The 20,426-nt window shown below is 43.3% G+C and overlaps 1 protein-coding gene across 6 annotated transcripts in view; it reads right to left on the reverse strand.

Annotated features, from left to right (window-relative positions):
• The window catches only part of slc4a7 (solute carrier family 4 member 7), a 37,128-nt gene extending 18,288 nt beyond the window's left edge, over positions 1-18,840 (reverse strand). For 2 of the 6 annotated variants that reach the window (XM_027005378.2, XM_027005377.2), the window contains exons 1-7: positions 18,723-18,840; positions 13,830-13,922; positions 10,460-10,541; positions 6,708-6,851; positions 4,849-4,987; positions 4,415-4,575; positions 2,673-2,861 (exon numbers count right to left, since the gene is read on the reverse strand). In XM_027005378.2, coding sequence (XP_026861179.2) covers positions 2,673-2,861; positions 4,415-4,575; positions 4,849-4,987; positions 6,708-6,851; positions 10,460-10,541; positions 13,830-13,922; positions 18,723-18,767 — 853 coding nt within the window. In that variant the 5' untranslated portion in view covers positions 18,768-18,840. Of the gene's footprint in view, positions 1-1,378; positions 1,775-2,672; positions 2,862-4,414; positions 4,576-4,848; positions 4,988-6,707; positions 6,852-10,459; positions 10,542-13,829; positions 13,923-14,188; positions 14,247-18,722 lie in introns of those variants that run through there. The other 4 variants (XM_035526608.1, XM_027005375.2, XM_035526609.1 and 1 more) reach the window with 4 other exon arrangements.
• Positions 18,841-20,426: the final 1,586 nt, after the last annotated feature.

A 20,426-nucleotide genomic window follows, 5' to 3' on the forward strand; every position in this document is an offset into this window, starting at 1 on the left:
GGCTATATAAATTTAAAAAAACCTCAACCTAAAGCATGGTAATTGTACGCTAATACAGTATAATTGCTGTACTGTTTAAAAGCCTGTGATCTGGCCTATATTGGTGAAGTCTGCCATTAAAACAGGACCTTGAATCTAACTGGATACATAAAATGTAATTTATTAAATAGATAAATAAATACGTGCATTAAATGATTGAATATTGGTCAATTTGTATAATAATTTGCAGGAGGAAGTTGGAGATACATACTAACACATACCAGCACTGATCACCACAGCTCAGGTCAAGATACATAAATTATAATTCAGTTACAACATGGCTATTTCTTTGTTTGAAAACTAGCCATGTATCCTCAGGCTAACATGACACCACACAACACAACAGCCACATGAACTTCTACCCCACACACAAAAATTAGCCTCCAATCCGCAAAATAAAAATTCCACTTTCAGTCACCTTACGAGTAGCCTCAAATACCCAGTGGCAGAGTTCACAGCCTAAACTGAACCAGCAGGTAGGAACAAGGCCTTCTTCTTTAGGGATTTGAGTGGTTTTTCCCCTAGAAAATCCCTATATGGCTGTAAAACAGACACAAAAAGGTTGGCATTCAAGTAGGGATTGACAGGAGTTAGGTAAATGGATCCACAGTCTTCTTTACTTTGACAGTTAAATGCTTAGCTAACTTACTTACATAACGCAATTTGCTACAGGACCTTATTTGAAGGACAGACTCTCCAAGTGATCATAAAGGTTTTTGTTGACAGACGAGGTGCAATGACAGCCAACCAACATGACAAAATGATATTCAGTTTATCAGGAAAAATTGCCAGTAAGCATATGTTGCTACAGAACTCACAGAAACCATTAAACCAGCTATAAAAAAAGAAAGAAAAAATTCTTCCTACACTGCAAAATCAAGTGAGAGAGAGAATCACCTACAGCTGCATTAAACAACGTGCATCTTCCCAAGTGAGGCTTTTTGTTCACTGGCTCTGAATAGAAGTGTGCAATTATAAATAATTGTACAAATAAGTGATAATCTCTAGCTGGACAAACAGGCAACACACTAATTTCTGATCGTGACAACTCCACCTGGGCTTGAAACATGAGTGGCATGAATGTAGGGGTTAGCAGAGAGCAGCTTACTCACGCACGCGCGAGGCCAGGTTAGCTTGGGTAAAGCAGGAAGAATAAGAGGCTTGTGAGAGAATAAAAAGAAAACACAGAAATAAAAAAAGAAGAAGAAAACAGTGAATAAAGGAAAGTAAAGAGAGAATTGTTGAGACCAAAAGAAAGAGAGAAAGAGGGTTGAAAAGGGGAAGGAGAGCAGCGGATGGGGGATGCGTGCTGGCGTGCCCAACGCCTGTCGGTATTTGCCTTCAAAAGGAGGGGCGAGGGGCAGGGGGCTGTGGGTGGGGTCGAACATAGCCTGGTCCTCCGGGGCGGAGCTCTCACACAGTTGTGGCTCCTCTTCTTCTGGTGGGGACACCACCACCTGCGGGATGTCCTCCCTCTCACCCAGGGACGCCAGCAGCTTTGGGCCCTGCAGGGGAGTTCCAGGTGGGGGCAGGGAGCAGCGGCAGAGAGCAAACGGGGAGTTCTGCGGCGAGGCGTTTGGCAGGGAGACGGGGCCTGGCTGCCGGAGGTCGAGGATGACGGAGCTGCGAGAGCTGTGAGACTCTCTGGGCTCCCGGTGCAAGTGAGGAGTCGGGGGAATGGATGTAGATGTGCCGCGTCTCAGAAGGGACAGGCGGGAAGCGGACAGACCCTCTCCTTTGAGGAGGAGCATGGAAGCCAGAGGGGAGGAAGAGGAGGTGGACGATGATGATAGTGATTACGAGTAAAAGAAACAACAAACTAGCAGTGCACGGGGTTAGTTCATTCACGACGAAGCTGAGGCATGGCATGAATTTGGTGTAGCGGGAGAAACTGCAAGCAGCAAGGAAACAATGCAAAAATAAAGCAAGGAAATAAGGCAACAAACAAACAAACAAAAATGCAGTTACAAATCACTGTGCAGAGACGAGTTCAAAGATGAAAGCAGTACTCAGCACACCCAGAGCACAGTGCAGCCCTGTACATATCCTATGTCCATCATTTAAATATATTTACTCCATATAACTACTATATTCAAAAGGTAACTCAATTTCTTTTATTCAACTAATTTTAGTTAATAAAAATCAAAACAAAACAACAATACACATTAACTGCCATGCATGAGCCCTCATGAGCATCATTCCCTAACAGAGGCGATCAGATGCTTTAAAATATCAAACATAAACCGTTTGTTGTTTCCAAAATACAGGCATGCAAATAAATGCAAGACACATGGCATGCTTCAAACATGCTGAGCTACCAGTCTCTAATCTACAGCCGATCAATCACTGCAAAAAACAAAACAAAAAACAAACCCCATCCTTGCCATCGCAACCAGGGAAACAGGCTCAGTGCTGACCACACAAGCATTAAGTGTGCACCATACGCACCCTTTTTTTTTTTTTTTTTTTTTTTTTAACAACTTCAATTTGTTCTTTTTGTTGACAGAAGGAGGACTCTATATGAGGTGACAAACGTGCAACTCCTCCGCGTGGAAGCGGCCGCCAACAGAGCCAAGAAACAAACTGACTAAAAGAAAAAAAGAAAAAAAACTGGGGGCTGTGAAGCGGCTCACCATTCTTCTCGAGCAAGTGCGGGTCGGAATGTTTCTTGCCTATGTCAGCGATGGAGCGCACAAGCGGGATGCGGTTGCTAAGCTTCTTCTCATTCTGGTGCTGGTGCCGCTTCAGCATGGCCTCACGCACCTTCTCCCGCAGAGAGTCGTCCAGCTGCTGGGATGCCACCAGCCTGTCTATGATCATATCTGAGGGATGACATGGATTCTTACAACTGCAGTCTCCAGCAGGGCGTAAGAACGCCAGGGAAGTAATCAGTCAGCTAGTCGGCACGTACAGACTACATTCAGACTTCATCTGAAACTGAAATTCCGAGAACATGAGTTTTCTAAGGTATTTGGGCCCCTCGGCCAATAACACACACACACACAGAGAAAAACTTTCATTAAATCTGGAGAATAGGAATCCCAACCATTTTTGTATTTGTGGATACGAGCCAGCTTCTGATTTAACGGTGATCTGGTCTCTCTGTGATCTAAACTCTGACTTCTCAAAGTAAAGGCTAATCTGGGTTTGCAGGCTACAAAATAGCCAACTGTCAGTTCTGTCAGCCTAAGTCTCTGTGTAAAGTCTAACCTGCAATTTCTTAGGCCAAGTAGACACTACACAACTAAATCTCTAAATCTCAGAATCAATACTGCTCATACTACACGACATTTATCACCTGTGACCTGTTGTTTTGTTGATGTAGGCCTACATGTGCACACACACACACACACACACACACACACACACACACACACACACACACTACACGAGCGCTTGCAGGTCAGGCGCATGCACTGCAGCCTTTCAACTGAGGAGGTCCCTGATGAATATTATCTTTTGCGAAAATGCATATGAACCTAAACAACTGAATATAGCGGTTGTTTCTGCATTAGTTTGTACAGAAACAAGATAAAAGAGAACCAACTGTGGGAGAATCAGTTAACGAAATATGGGCAGTAAGGACCGTCTGTTCTTCAAATAGTGCTGGAGGTAAATAGTGCCACAAAATGCAATAAAACCTTTGAACCATTAAAGCGAAAAAAAAAAGGAATCAATTTCTCTGATCTGATTCAACATTTTGAAACCCGGGTTGCACGTGCCCTAACTTGGCACAGGCTAACAAAGTGAGTAATAGGCTTAGCTTAGTAGAAAACATTAGAATAATTTTATACGCCTATAGAAAGATTTTCAATATAGGATATAAATGATTATAAATGTTTCTGTTCTAAGCACAGACATAACAAGTATTAGTCCATAAGTGAGCGCCAATGTATTTTGCTTGAAAGTGATCTCCCAGTTTGCAAAAAATACATAAACCAACATGTTATTGTTAGTGTATGTGAAGTCAGGGCAAATGAAACCCAGGTTTCATAAGTTCGAATCAGGTCAGCGCAACTGATTCTTACTGCCCACGTGTCATCAACCAATTCTCTGAGATATAGAGATAGATAGAGATAGAGAGATAGAGAGATAGATAGATAGATAGATAGATAGATAGATAGATAGATAGATAGATAGATAGTGGAACAGGCGTTCCCCATCGGGACCTCCTCAATTAGAACACTGTGCCATGTGTGAGCTTCGTCTGCGATCGCTCATGTAGTTTACACCTGTACATCAACAAGTCACCATAAATATAATGTATTATGAGCATTAAAGCAAGTCTAATCTGCATGTTTTTCAGGCAAAAAAAAATAACGTGATCTCTATAGCATAAAGGCTAACCCGTATGTTTCTCAGGCTAAAGGCTAACCTGCAATCTCTTCGATGGTGTTGGCCCGCATGTCCAGCATGACGGTGCCATTGAGGATGCAGCTGCGAAGCTCAAACAGGCTGTGCAGTGAGAGCGTTGCCACGTACGGCTTACTCCACCGCTCACCACCGTCCTCCACATCCTCCTCAAACTTCAGCCACCTGCGTGCACACACCCACGCGGACACACACATGCAAAACACAAACCCACCTTCATGCATTGTCCTCGTCCAGTGGCATGTTGGGTGGCGGTGCTAGGTTTTGGGTTTTCATGCTGTGTGCCATGTGCATGGTGTAGGGCTTGGGTGTGTTTGAGGGCACACTACTGAATGCTGAATGCTGTTTTTAAAAAGGTACTAATGCCAGAGTGATGCTGCATGTTGGGGTGTTAAGCCACTGGGTGTTTGGGTGTTAAGGGTGTTGGGGTATGCCTACCTGGCCGTCTCTTTCCACTCACATATCTGTCCGTCCAGAAAGTGCAGCTCATCTAGCTCGGTGAACAGATCATGAGGAATGTGCTCTTCATCATCATCCTCAGTACCCAAGATGAACTGCACCCTTTGCGAGGGCGTGTCTGCCATGGAGAAGAGGAAGAAGAGGGGCCTTAACAGCAAAATGGAGCTCCAGGCCCAGAGCGCCGGCACAGAGCACTGCACAATTTAGGGCTGGAGTTGGCAACCCAAAGTTTAAAGAAGAGCCATTTTGTTTCATTTCAATAAAACTCACACCACCCTGGGAGCCACAACAATTTTACTGGTCAACATTTTGGCTGTACATATGTTTCAAAGGCCTGGTATAGGCTAAAATTAAATAAATGAAAGTAAGGCAAGTCCTGTCTCTGGTTTTGCAGGCTGTGGCATGTCTAATGTCCCTCAACATTTGAGTTTTTGTTGCTTGACAGTTTCTCATTTCAGATTAAACAAATCAGGAAACCAGTTGGAGTGCATGTAACAGTTGAGAGTGTTCATTCATCTCTAAATTTCAATGTTTGTCTTCTTTGCCATTTTGCTAGCAAGCTAGCTGAGTTAGCAAGCTAGCCGGCGAGAGTGTTGTCTTCGTTGCCGTGTGAGGCCATCACGTTACCACACAGATTAGGCTTTCTTCCCAGTCATCTTACTCTGCGATTACAGCACTTGCAGTCTTTACTGCATGCCACACTGTACCGAGACGTGGCAGCTGACATCTTTACCACATTCCATGACAAACTGTGCAATATCATGCTCAAAGTCAGACTATACCATTGCTATATGATTTTCTGGCAATAAACCCACAATGCTCTAAAATATGATATTCTGCTTTATTGATCCACATGTGAATTATTTTTGCCAAAAGGAGATGTCAGAAGGCATTGTCTCTGCTGCCACAAATGTCATTTTCTCTATACGGCTATAGTTATAATTCCACGCCACTCCCTATTGTTTTTTTTTTTAGATGTGTGTCATAGCAACAATGACATTGGTTGCACATGCACTGAGAAGCATGACAAATTACATGTTTAAAGACCACAGATTTAAATTCACAACCAAAGAATTCTTTGCCTGCGATTGTTGTCTGCGTATGTGTCCTGAAAATCTTGCAGTGTAACACCTCTGATAGAGCTGAGGACCTTGCTACAGCAGCCTGTCATTAAATAGGAACAACGCAAAAGTGTTGTTCTGCATCACCGTGAACCCCTACCTCAACACAATATCCCTGCCCAGCTGAAGTCCAAAGTCTATATTAAGTTGAAACTTTTTCTATGTCTTAAAAAGTAACTTTTTGTAAACAATGACATTCACTGAGTTCACTGTCTATGTCTATGATCTAGCTGTGTTATCACATAGCAGCCAGGCTACGATTAAAGCACTTCCTTTTATGCACTTGGCTGACATAGTAGACCACAAAGCTGTGTGTGACTGTCTGCAAATGGAACACATGAGGAACTGAGAGTTCTGCATAGCTAGGAGACGAGGACAGCAGCTAAGAAACCTGTTCTTAGCCAGTTCATAGCCAGTTCTTAACCTGTTTCAGGTTCAGGAGGAGCAGGTGTGCTTGTAGCCATCTTGGTGCAGGATTCAGAATGGTTTGTGCTAAAGTTGATCTGCACCATGTCCAGTAAGTCCAGTAAGGTGAACCCTCCATACTGCGTACTGGTGTGTAAACAGATCATAACTTCCAAGCAGAAACAGTACTACGGTGTTCATGACATGATCCACCACACATATTACCAGGGTAACGATGCAGTCATAACAGGGACATGAGAGATTTGGTTGTGAGCACCTGGTCACGTTCCTGCCAGGAACGAGATGCCTTACCGTACGTGGGCGACTCTCTCCCATCCTCACGCTCCAAGCTGCGGTCTTTGCGCTTGCGGTGGTGTCTGTGGCCACGGTGACGATGTCTTCTCCTGCTCTGTCTTCCAAGAGGGACGTGGACTCCCACATACACAGCCCTGTGGCCTGTCAAGACAGCGAGTGCATGAGCACATCAAATCCCGTAGGTGTTTTTTTTTTAACATGCATGTTTTGGATACCCAAACATCATTCCAGTGGAAGTATACTTGTAGTTGGTTGAGTCATATAAATTAGAGACACTCTCCAAACAGGACCTTCCCAGTAGCTACACTGAGTTAATTTAATAAGTCTGAACAGTCACTTTTCTGTGGTCCAGGATATACCCAGAAATGTCTACCACCTCAGAGCAGTAGCAACTTCTTCTGGAAGCCACCGAATGACGTCTGGTTTTGTATGGATATTTTTAAGGCTATTTTATAGATTACAAGCAGGCAGAGTCAATGATGATGAAAATATGACAACCCCCTCCCCCAGTTGCTCTGTTCCATGTGGTCTGTGAAAAGGCAGCAAGACATGCAGATATGAGAAAAATACATAAAGTATAAATAAAGATGCTTGTGACTGACTGGTTTAAGGCAAAGTTCACATTAGCATATTAACAATAATAATAATAATAATAATAATAAATAAAACAATAATTCTAGTACAGCTAGGCCCTTTTAAATTTTATCTGAATTGTGGAGCATACAAAATATTGGAATACTGGTTTATGTGCTTGTAAAAAAAAGTAAATGTGATAATTGCAACTTTTTGTGGATAATATTGGATAGGGTAAACCGTGCAGTGAGTACTACAATTCACTATATTGTGAAGTCCAAAATAATAACAAAACTTCACAATTTGCCAAACTAATAGCATTTGACCCCTTTAAAAACATTTTAGAGTCCACTTTTAAAAACTATTTGAACCCTTTGCTAGTTGGATGTGATGTCTGTGTATTGTGACTTGAGAGTTCTCTTGAGGGAAACTCAATTGTGAACCGATAAATCCATCACAGGAACTCCGTCAAATAGAGAAGAAAAGCCTGAGTAACTCAACACCTCAGAGCTGAGCAGAAAGGCGTTAATCTTATAGGACTTAGTTTCACTCTGACAATTGCTGTGTCTGATTTACATGGTAAAAAACTTTTGGCTGCATTTTAGAATGCATCTGCTCCTACATGGAAATGCATCCTCTATCACAGAGTGTAAAAAATGAAACAAAATACAGATAATCCTGGGATTGTCAGACAACACTCTAAACTAATGCAGGCCTCACACCAAGCAACCATTCAAACGATTTTACTGTAAACAAATGTCCAATGTCAAAATAAAATCATGAGTGTTTTGCTAGAGTTGTAACATACCCCTGTCATCTCATTCATTTGCAGTAAGGTCATTGTGATAGCTGTCTTAAGTGTCTTTTTCTTGTCTAGACAATTCCGATAAAAATCAACCGTTTTAAAATGAGCTATTAGTTTCATGATAATACTGACATGGACATTGTTATCAACCAATAGGTGAGCTCTCTCCAGCACCAAACAGGAAGCAATAAAGCTGGTACAGGAACATCATAAGACATGAGACAAAGTAGACTTCGGGGGTAGGTTCTCTGGAAGCCGTACTTATCTTGCCCTTTTTGGCCGTTTTTCAGAACAAACCACTGCACATACGAGGGCAGCTGTGGCCAAAAGCTGCTTCTGTTTCTGCTCCATTGTTCAACAGTTTCTCTTGTAAATTTCCGACAAGAGCATGACGGGAAATAACCTCAAAAGGAATCTAGTTGCAGTTTTGCAAACTGTGACCCTGCAAGACCCCCAGTCTTTGCAAAATCAAAGTCTTAAAAGTCTTTTCAAAGTCTTCTACTGTATGGTTAGGATAAAAGAATGAATCCCTATGGGTCACCGCTATTTAACTGGTGCTTCTAAAGAAAGACTCCCCCTCAGAAACAGACAATACAGCACACCCTCTACACAAACCCATCTTCCCATCTAGACAGCTAGGACAAATTGATGTTTACAGAGTTCAGAGGCATCCCCCGAAAACCAGCAAACAAGAGCCCCTGCCTGGAAAAGCCCGCCTCCTGCAGCCTGCCAAGGCAACCAGTAAAACAAAGCCCATGTAAACATTTGCCAACTCTGTCAGAGTGTGCAGCTAATAGGCTAGCAGCCTGTAATGGTCTGTAACATTTCAGTAACATCTAGGCAATTTGGTGGAAGATACAGTTTCAGGTAACTTTAGTTAACTTGGAAACAAGCTTTCACAGAGCATCAAATATACTTTTTCATGTAGCATTTACACTTGTCTAGAAAACAGTATTATGAGGAAGTGGCAGAAAGTCTGCACGTGAGCAGGTCAGACAGGAAGCGTCTGCCGAATAGAGATGAGTACTGTCATAGGAACTGTGCACAGTAGGAACAGTGTGCGGTATGAGCGGGGTAGCATGAACTGTGTGTTAAGAACTATGTGCAGTGAGAACATGTGAGTGGTGGGAACGCTGTATGGAAGGAACTGTACGATACAGGAACTGTGTATGGTGGGAATTGTGTATGGTGGAATGTATGTGTGGTGGGAACCGTGCATGGTAGGATATCTGTATGTTAGGAACCTTTTGTTACAGGAACTGTGTATGGTGGGAAAAGTGTGTGGTGGGAAGTGTGTGCACTGAGTAGCAGCTATTGCAGAGTCATGGCTGAATCCAAGCAGGACCTGTTTAATTAATGAGCTCTGGAACCATTGTCTAATCCGCCCTAATGCTATTAATGTGTGTGTGGGTGTGAGCGTGCGTGAGGTCAGCCCAAGGGCACACAGGATTTTACCACAGAATCCTCTCCCAACACTGCCCTCTGCCTCTGGACAAATATAGTTTATGTAAGAAAAACCACAAGAAACTGTTCCGCGTCATCGTCTGTCCTGCTGACATGTGGGATAAAGTAGTGGCTGTCCTGAACTCTAAAATGGATCTATGAGGTAGGATAAAGTAGGTTTATTAGTTAGGCTAAACCCAGGGATTTCTATCATACTATGTGGTGTTTGTTTCTGTTGTTTGAACTCAACTCTCTGCATTCACTTCAAAACAATGAAACAAATTCTCTTCTGTGACTACTGTAGACATGCACTGTAAAAGAAAACAGAAACCTGCATAATGTAGTTCAGGGTTCTTTCAGGGCATCCCATGGCTGTGTGTGTGTGTGTGGGGGGGGGGGGGGGTTAGTGATGAGTGTACTGTGCATGTGTCTGGCTTTAGTCATCTAGCATAAACATCAAACCTCACAACACTCCTCCACTACTACAAGCATGCATGCCAAGCCGCAAGAAAAAGAATGGCGTCACTCAAGAGTACACTGTGGGCCCACAGCAAAGCCTTGTGGGTAGTGGAAGTGAGAGGGCTAGAGCTTTACTAATGCTGAGACACATAAGTGGATTCATCCATGTGTGTGAGTTAGTGTGTGTTCAGTCAGAATGTACCAGGAGTCATTTCAAATCACAAGAACTCTTAAAAATACATAATACACCAGTCAGAGATCAAACCTGGTCTTACCAAGGGAGATTTAAGCTGCATATACAACCCAGCCTATAATACAAAGCATCTACAAAGCAGAAGGCTTTCAGAGGGAAAGAAGTGTGATGGAAAGAGGCAGAGGAAGGCCAGAGGGAGTCAAATTTGTGTTAAGAATATCCACATGCACTGAGAAGTAGACAGGTGGAAAAAATTCAAGTGGGGATTTGGCTTACTTTCAAGCTCCTCCTTCTCAAAATTAGTGTTGATCGTGGAGTTAGTCTTTCCCAGATCCACTACCGCCTCATCATCGTTACCCTGGCAACAGAAGGAGAGAGGGGAAAATGATGTCGACGATGGCCTATAGCTGTACCATCCCAAACAGGTTTGCAGATGATCAGGGAATTTTAATTGAGGTATTTTTATTGTTAGTGCAAAAATAAACAGTTAAACAAATGGATGAATCAAACAGAGACAAAAGAGACTCTTTGGATGCATACTACACGTACTGAGCCTAACATGTCTTTATATGAGGAAGTCAGTAAAGACAGAGACAAAGAACACACACGTGTTTGAGCTACATGTGGACATGAGAGTCCCTTGAGCCAGACACCTGGTGGAAGTAGCTTAAAGGCCGCTCCTGGAAACACAGCTAGCATAGTTCCTAGTTCCCTACAGCTAGCCTAGTTCCTAGGTCACTACAGAACTCCACAGAGCTGTGAGATCATGTCTTCATGAAAAGGGTCACTCTGAGTCCGGCCTAATGTGGGACCAGCAGTCCACTGACACGTTCCATCTCAAACCAGCGAAAACCAAAAGCTAAATAAATCCGATCATGCAATACCACACAAGGGCAGAAAGATATTTATACTGCGCTATGAATTAGACCCAGCAAGCTGTATATGGTGAGTTTTTCCCACGGCTTTCTTCAGCACACTGGGCCTGAGGGGCCTGGTCTGGAGATATCTACACGAGTGTCGCGTGCTGGCCTCTGCATCTGGAGGAAACAATCGTTCCTGCTTCATTTGTTCTCCTTCACCTTCCAATTTCCTTCATATTCAAAAGCCAGGACTTCACTCCCCGCATGGAGACATCCTGCACTGGAAAAATGCTTGCGCAGAGAGGAATCTCGCCAGACGTGAATCAGTCAACTCCAACATTAGCTCTTCGATTAACTGAAATACATTCGATCTTCAATATCATACTTAGTCCATGGCAAATTTGTACTCCTAATCTGGAGCAGTGGCTCCAACAGAGCCCAGGAGTGACATCATCAGTCTCCGTCCAGAAGAGCGCAATTTGATATCCCTCGGAAGAAGATACCAGGAAATAACTGCAATGTACTGGAGTAAAAGATGTAGAGGTAGTAAAAGCTGCAGTGAAAAACACAGAAACAGGACATTTTGGACAGAGGCCCTTCACTAGCTTTGCAAAAATGTGTGTGTGTGTGTGTATGTATGTATATGTATGGTAAAGTATCTTGTAGCAATAAGAGGTTTAAAATTGCTATGAAATGCACCAATCAAAAACTGACCCACCCATAAGCTCTACAGATAGACTACTGCTTTCAGGGAGAGCTAGTCACAGAAGAAGCACAAACTGAATCCAGACAGTGTTGCCTGAGGTCAGAGATCTATCTGAAGATTAAAATCCTCATTATCTTCTACACACTTTCACTGGCACAGCAAGATGAGTTCCAACACACTCTGATATGGACCACAGAGCCACATGAAGAATGGAACTAACATATTGTCACCCTGCATGTTGCAGTTGTCAGTGAGATGCTTCCACAGGATCTGTGTGGTGCACTGTGTGGTACTGTGCGTGAGACACTCTCAGGACTGTGCAGCGGGGTTGTTTAAAGGCCCCAGACAATAATCCGATTCCCGTAATCCCAGCCCCAATGTCAAAGTGTAAAGATAAAAGAAGAAAACAAGTTTACGACACCTATTTCCACGTTGTATTTCAACTTCTACACAAATCTAAGCATGAATAACATGTTTAACGACACATCACATCCTGCATGACGCTTGATCAAAAGGAGATGAAGAGATACGAGACGTGTGTATCTCTTTCAGTGATCATTTTGCTGTGGCACTGAAATGCTCTTTCAGCGTCTTGGTTGGGCCATTCTGGCCCAGAGCTTGACAAAGGGCAGCTATTCCTGACCTGGGGAGACTATTTCTGGCTCCCTTTCTGAGCTCACCCACAAGTGTTGCAGTCCAAAAATAACCCAAATCCCCTCTCTCCCTCCCTGATGCTGCCAACAAGTGTGGCTGACTATTGCTTAGTAAATATTATTACAGCCAAGCTAACAGCTCAGAAGACTACAAAATCTAGTGTACATCCAATGTATTTCAAGCAGCTCAAGCTAAGAATGTTTTAGACCAGAGGCAAGTAGCCAACTGCATGGTAGAAGGGTTACACCACAGGCCGCCAAATACCCCAATGATGGCTTAGTGTCTGCTTAGAGTCAGCGAACCGCTGAGAAAAGGACGCATTACGGCAACTTTTCTTCACCAGAACACCCTGTTTTCCCTCAGCTCAACTCAGACATTCCTGAAGAAAAGAGTGTCGGGCAGGGGAGAACAGACTGCCACCATGTAAAACAGACCACCACCAGGCTGAGGAACACACTTTCTGATGCATCAGCTGTAAGAGGGAGCATTGCACACGGTGAAAACTGTCCTTTATTATTTATTTAGATTATTCTCCTCTGCTAGACTGAAAACCTCTTTTACCAGAGTGCTGTGGATTAGATGTCAAATACCAGACCTTCCTCTTATGGTCAGTAAGCCTTAATTCAAATTGGAGGCTGTGAACTAAACTCAAAGCAAAGTTCAAAATAGCAGTTTGGATATATAAGCTATATAACAGTTATTGATCAAGCACCTTTTATTATTTAAGACAAAAGGTTGGCGACTTAATTAATATTCGTTAATAGTATATGCGTTTTGGATCGCCTTCTACCAGTATGAGGTACTTGTGTTTAGACCATGGGACACAGTGAACCTTGCTTTAGCTGAGACCCACTGGTCTCTTTCATACCTCAAGACACTGTGCTCTACATATCTGTATTCAGCATATTTTCTCCAAATCTCTGGGTGAAAGCCAGCACTTTGTCCGGTAGGTCTGGAAAGGAAAACACCAAAGCTCTAACACACTGAGTCCTGTCGCGAGTGTTCCACTCCGATAATCTCACGGCATGTCCGTGTGGAAGGAGACCAAAGCAGGTGCTCCTGCCTATGCCTCGGTTGCTTCTGATCACTCCAAAGGTCAACAAGGGGCAAATGACCAACGAAGGGGTTTAGGCTGTCGCAGGAGGAAGCGTGAGTCACCATTGCGCTGGGGATGAGTCCTGCTTACTCCCAGGCAGCCAGGAGCCATGCTGCGGAGCAAAGCGAGCGCAAGGTGCACTCCCGCGGAATTCGGAAAAAAAAAAAAATGGTTTGGCAACTCCGAAGCGAAGCTGCAGCACCCTTGTACATTCAAGCCAAAGCACAGGTGACAAGCTTGATGAGTTGGAAATGTGTAAACGCCCCACAAAGCATGTAAAGGAACCCTGTGTGTGCAACCACTCAGTCAGACTTCTACTTAGAGACATACCTTCCTGGTCGTTGCTCTGGTGCTCCTCACAATGTCTCCCCAGAAGTCCTGCATCGCATCGAGACCACACGAAGGAGACCTGATGCTCTCACTCTGAGGGAGATCAGGCAAAAACGAGAATCACTACAGCTCCACCGGCACAGGCATGGAGGAAGTGGAGGTGCCAAGGGCTGACGAAGACCACACTGAAACAAGGAGCCTGAAAAGCAGAACTCAGAATATGGGAGGTCCCTCTCAGCAGTCAGCAAGCCGGACGCAGTGCAAATGATCCGGTTCACACGTGTCAACTGTGGAGTTTCCAGCCAGAAATTAGACAGCAACGAGGACCACAGCAGTGACAAGACCAGCAAGAGCCTTACCTACCGTGGGTCTGCATGATCCCTGTGCTGAGGACTCAGACACCCTGTTAGCACAGCCCTAAATATGGGGGTTATTTATATCTCTGCGAGTTAGAATGTGTGTGTGTGTGTGTGTGTGTGTGTGTGTGTGTGTGTGTGTGTGTGTGTGTTTTTCCAGGAGTGCAATGGACGAGGGAGGGGAGTAATGGAGTTCAAACAGAAATGGAACCACAGGTGTGGTGACACACAGTCCCATTAGAACAAGTCTCCATGCTGGAGTCTTTCCCTCTCACTGCAGTGCTGACATCTGCCAAGGCTCCCCAGTCACCTGGAAATCAGGGCTTGATACACTTTTTGAGGCTGTCTTTCTGAAACTGGGCTAGGACAGGCATGAGACAGCTCTCAAAATACAAAATCAGATCTGAGTCACAAATCACCCTTATAGCAGTAACGCTCAAATCTGAAAATAACAGTTCTTCCCACCAAAGAGTCTCGGTGACAGAATGAGTGCGATGGTAGAATCCCACAGTTTCTGAACATGTGCCTCAGCAGACGGAAGCCCACGCAAAGCTAATAATTACAGAATGACGAGTCACTACATGACTGATATGCCCATTGTGCTTAGCATCATGGCCCTGAGTTAAGGAATATTAATTCAATAAAGTCCTTCTCTTCCCCCAGTTCACCAAAAACACTATGAAATCAAAAATCTCTTTAGAACAAGAACATTAGCCATTCATTAATTTAAAGCAACATCATCTCATTCTGTCTGGAAAAATGAAAGAAAACTCTGAGAGGAAGTGAAGTATTGTTTTCAGTTATCGTGACATTTGACAAAAACAGTGCAAAGACACTAATTCAGCACTTCATGTCAGTCTAATGCCTGACAGACCCACACGCACGCATGCAAACACAAACAAACTCTTACATACAACCACAAACACCTTAGAAACAGGCCAAAACAATAAATTATTGAGAATGTGTCTCAGTGACAGTCCACAAAAACGCCATAGGCAGTGTTTTTAGAAGGGAACTCTATTTCCTGTCAACAATGAATTAAGCAAAATACTCACTGTAACCAGTCAACTGTAAAATACCAGACACAAAATGCTACACTCTGTCAGAATCACAGTGATGCATACAGAGTCTGCTCAGGTGATTCCCATCATTCACTGCACTGTCCACAGTAGTGCCGGCAGCTGCTGACCTGCAGTCCCCCTCTGCCCCCTGAAAGCAGCACCCCCAGCAGGCGCTGCTGCACCACCACTACACCTCCCACGTGTCCCATTACTAATTAAAATGGGATAAACAGCTAATAAGCCCCTGACTCCAACCTAATTATTGGTGATTTCTCTAGTGTATGAAAGACGGGCTGTATGTATTTGGGTAACATTTTAAAACACATGCAGTGACATACTGTCCACATGTCCCTTAGTCTTGGGAAGTTTCATCATGATTTATCTTTCTAGTCGAGCAAGCTATTCTGCATTCTAACATTCCAAAACTATGAATAAACGGCTCATTCTGCCCATAGATGTTTGTTTTGTGTTTTTTTTAATCTATGGTGAACCCGCGGCGATGAGGACATGCGACACGAAGATGACGATGTGCACGACGCCGGGTGGGGGGGAGGGTGTCGGACATGCGGAGCAGACAGGTGGAGAGCGACGGCCCACAACTCCGCCCTCCACACACTTAATCCGTGCTGCTGTCTGCTCCTAGTGCCCCAGAGACCTCCACGCACCTCCACGCAGGAAACAATGTAGGACTTCCTGCTTGTCTTGATCATCCATTCACAAGCAAAAGCCTGCCCTGGGCACGGAGAGGCAGGGGAGAGCATGCCCAACTGAGCCTGAGGGGGGCCGCTCAGGAGCTCAGTAGTGCGCTGTGCTGCGCCCTCAATGTAGTCTGCTGTCTCTGGATCACATCTGCTTTAGCAAGAGTGGAAACAAAACAGGGCAGGTGCGGAAACTATGGCAGATTAGATAAACCGAACACTGATGTACCAGGCCTATCACTGAAGAACAGTACTGAGTTCTTGAGTTCTATGTACACCCACCCCCATTAGTGGTGTCTATTTGGAGGTTTAGAAATGTCAGAATCAATGCAGGAAGAGTTGCAGATCACAAACTGAACATTTCAAGCTATTTTCGAAGAAAGAAGCCAGGCTCAGTCAGCCTGTGAGAGATGTAGGAACAGTGGGTGTGCTGTAGTCCCTGGGTTTGGCCCCCATAACAGCAGCCGTGTTGAACCACAGGCTGGGCTCCTCTACAGTGTTACACTACATGTCATGGATCAAATAGCCTAGATATTCAGCAGTGTAGGTGGTAAACTACTTTGTCTCCATATACACACTATAATAATTTATTCACAAAAATGCTAAAAAAAAAAAGAACAACCTTTTTAAGTGTTGCTATTTTGTTGGAACCAACTAGGCTAAATAAGACAGCCAGTAACTAGACCAGCCATCAGCGCACTCTGACAGACATGTTGCTAATACAGACAGACATGTTGATAATACCTGCACGAATAAGTATTTTTCTGCTTTGGTTTGTGTTAAAACAGTGGTAGTCCTGAACTCACACCCTCATGTCACACTACCTGCATTCAGCACAAAAACAAAAAAAATGTAACAACTAATTTCATCCCAACTCTCTAATCTTATGTCAGCTGTTGACAGTCAATTTGTTCTGTTTTATCTTTGTTGTCATGTAGTCACAATCACTTTTCTATTAAAATTAGGTTGTGTACTCCTTAACAAATCAGGACTTAAAATGTGATGTCAGGGCTCAGAGAGAGCCCATATCCCTGCAGGGTTACTCATCAGACCTGCCCACCTTTTCAACAAGCCAAAACCAGACCCTCCTATTTCATTAGATTCACCACTAATTGTCTTCCACCTGTACTTTGTATTAGTATTTGTCTGCTGACTTTTGATTGGCCTTAAAATGGCTGGTGAGGGTGGAAGTGAGGAGTAACAAACCAACCAATATGATTGCATTGCTTGTTCAATCCCTAACAATTCACATCACAAACACACACACACACACACACACACACACACACACACACACACACACACACACACACACACACACACACACACACAGCACAAATGGAGGTTAAAACCAGACTGTCCGGGTGAAACCCAGGTGGGTGGCAACCCTAGGATTCACTCCACCCAGTTAGCAAATTTAAATGAATGTTCACACTTTCCCTTGCAATATAACACTGGATGAAACTAGATCATAAAAGAGTTGAGGTGCACCCTACAGCAGGCTTGAATCCCAGCTGTGCTATCTACCGTTCATGGCTAGTGTCACAGAAGATGGCTACATTATTACAGGAAAACATTTTACCACAGGGTTCCTTGTTATCACTACTAGATGACCTAAATACATTTCAGGGTTACCATTCATTAACAGGGCACACACTGACATTTCAGTCTCTGTGTGATACAGTGTTCTTACATAATTATGACTAAGCAGAAGACTGCTAGTTTGGAAAGCAATTGAAGCAAAGCTCTTGGCAGGATATACTGTATAGTCACCTTTGCCTCATTGAATGAATGTACTGGGCCAAGATCTGTTCAGCAGTGAAACGTCAAAGTCTTGTTCTGGTGATTCTAAAAGAGCTGGTAGTCAAGTGCCTTTTTGATAGAGGACAGTTGTGGATCCCGGAATCCACCAAATCCCCTATATGTGTTCTGCTAGAAACACTTTAAAAAGCAGTAAAACATCAAACAATCAGCAATCACGTGGAAAATCTTAATTTCATCCATCAACATGCTCTTGCCACCGCTTTTTGCAAGTGCATTCTGCAGTGACAGATGAAAGACTAGACTTCTTTGTACTGTCTTTGTCTATCTCTTTCCTTCTATACAAGAACAACTACATTCGTCATATTAAGTATGTTAATGACTGTGATTAAACGGCATTTTATGTTTGTTGTGTAACTATCTTAACACTACATCTAACAAATACACAACTACATTTAATAACATCGTGAACAGAGAAAAGACATCATATATGAGTCATCATAAGTGTAATGGCTACGCCGAAAAGTAACTGAAAAAAAAGATACGCGTGAACTCGCAAAAATGGTGCTAAAACAGACCGAGTGTTTACTAAGTTTTGAGTAGTTAGCCAGATAGCGAAGAACTTGCTTGGAAGCCCAAATCTCCGTTATAGGAACGTTTCAGGTTAGCAGCGAGACTTCCTGGCAAACACATGTTCCAGTGTGCTGCTCCAAACCAACACAAAGGCGCGTTTCCCAAAGCACGCAACCAGTTTAGTGTCGTCTTTACAGAAAAAAGCATTCCATTAAATGCCATTATACCACTAATTATTAAAATCTGCAGGGTATGCCACCGAAATGATGCTTTAACCAATCATCCATCAATAGATTCCCCACCCCCCGTTTCAATCTCCTCTTTTTTATTCTTTGAACTGAACAGTGGGCTAAAGCGCTATAAACGCCGAAAATCCCACAGCGTTCACAACTACTTGGGAACACTTTCGTATCAATGAACGTTAATAAAGAAGTCCTCGCTTACTGTGGTTAACAGAGGCTTCATCTGTTCAGCCATCTCTTCCTCCATTTGTTAAGATCGTATACTTCTTCCGTCCCTCTCCTGTGTCTGATTTGAATATGAGATTTCGAATTGCCCCTTTTCTGGTGGAACAGCCACTGAACGCAGTGGCTGGTATTTCTACGTTCATCGCCGGAGGAGAAGTCCCACCTCTTTTAGAGTGACTGTGCTCCCATCCGTTCATTTACTAACTGCCGGCGTTCATGACCAATGGACGAGACCAGCGGGCGTGCATAATATTTTGGGGCGGATTTTGGATGGTTTGAGATCAGCCTTCTGGAGGAAAAGAAACCTCTCGTGAATCGTTGCAATAATCTACAGATTTCAAGTAATATAAATAGTAAAGATAATCAGTGAATGCTGCCTTTCGTAACTTCATGTGTGTCTGACTTGCAGCGACATCAGCAGGTTGTTAAATATGTCATATTTTCATATGAATCATAGATTAAGTGCACTTTATTGTTGTGTATGTACACACAAACGCACACTCTCTCTCTCTCTCTCTCTCTCTCTCTCTCTCTCTCACACACACACACACACACACACACACATTCGACTATATTCTTATAGACACACTTGAAACAGAGATACAGACTGATTCAGGTCAGCTGTTCGTGTGGTTTCTGTGACACAGGATGTCAGAAAACAACTGGCTCTGTTCTCTTTAGAAGGGAGAGATCGGATGACAGGGAAACAGCGTGTTCACTAGTAAAAAAAAAAAAAATCAAATATTTGAATGTTTGAAATCACTGGAAAATAATTATTTCTATGCTAACAGTCCAGACAAAATCCAAACCAAATCTATTCCATATTAGCCCAAACATCTGTGCTGGTTGGTGGAGTTAAATGAGTAAATGTAAAAGGGGTTTTCCATTGCTGAAGCATGGGAACTCTGGACTATGGGTTAGGCTAATCCTTTTCTGTTGCATAGGCACTGTAATCCATTTTACTCTCAGGTTACCAAAGCACCAATTTACTGGAAATTAACTGCTAGAATAATTAAGGAGAGTGGTATTGGGGGACTAATTTCTCTACCCAAACTGAAAAACTGAATAATTAAATGTTTCATTTAATTATTATGGTTTTAATGCCATAGCAGACTACACTCCAGTGTGATGAAAAAAAGTTCAATACAGCATTACTTTAATTAAACCAGTTTTATGAAACTGACTTCAAGTTCCTACTACAATACCTCTTTTAGTTATTTGATGTTCAAACTAGGTTAAGATGTTCCTTCAGTCTCTATCGTCATACAGCTTTCTTGGGGACACTGGTTTATGTAAGCACTTGACCACAGCTAAGTATACCTTTACATAGGTGACTTCCACCCTTGGATATGCAGTTGCTCTACTTGCAGATGTGAATAAAGCGAAATATGATTGGGTGTGATATTGTGCTGCAAGATGTTTGTTTATTCATTCATTCGTAGGATTTCATGTGGCCAGTTACTCCCAATTCGTTGTTTTCATGTTCCCCTGTTCTGTGGTCCCCCCTGCTGGTCACAGCAGGCTACAGTCTGAATCTTGCGCCCTCTGATGGTATCGGGATACTGAACTCGAATTATGTTTGCTGTTCACTTTCAAGCAGCTGCAATCTGCTGTCTTTATTACTATAGGCAGAGCTATCAGGACATACACACGTCTTGTGTTTTTCAGATAAATTGTTTGA

Source organism: Electrophorus electricus, chromosome 5 (assembly GCF_013358815.1).
Source record: "Electrophorus electricus isolate fEleEle1 chromosome 5, fEleEle1.pri, whole genome shotgun sequence".
Classification (NCBI taxonomy): domain Eukaryota; kingdom Metazoa; phylum Chordata; class Actinopteri; order Gymnotiformes; family Gymnotidae; genus Electrophorus; species Electrophorus electricus.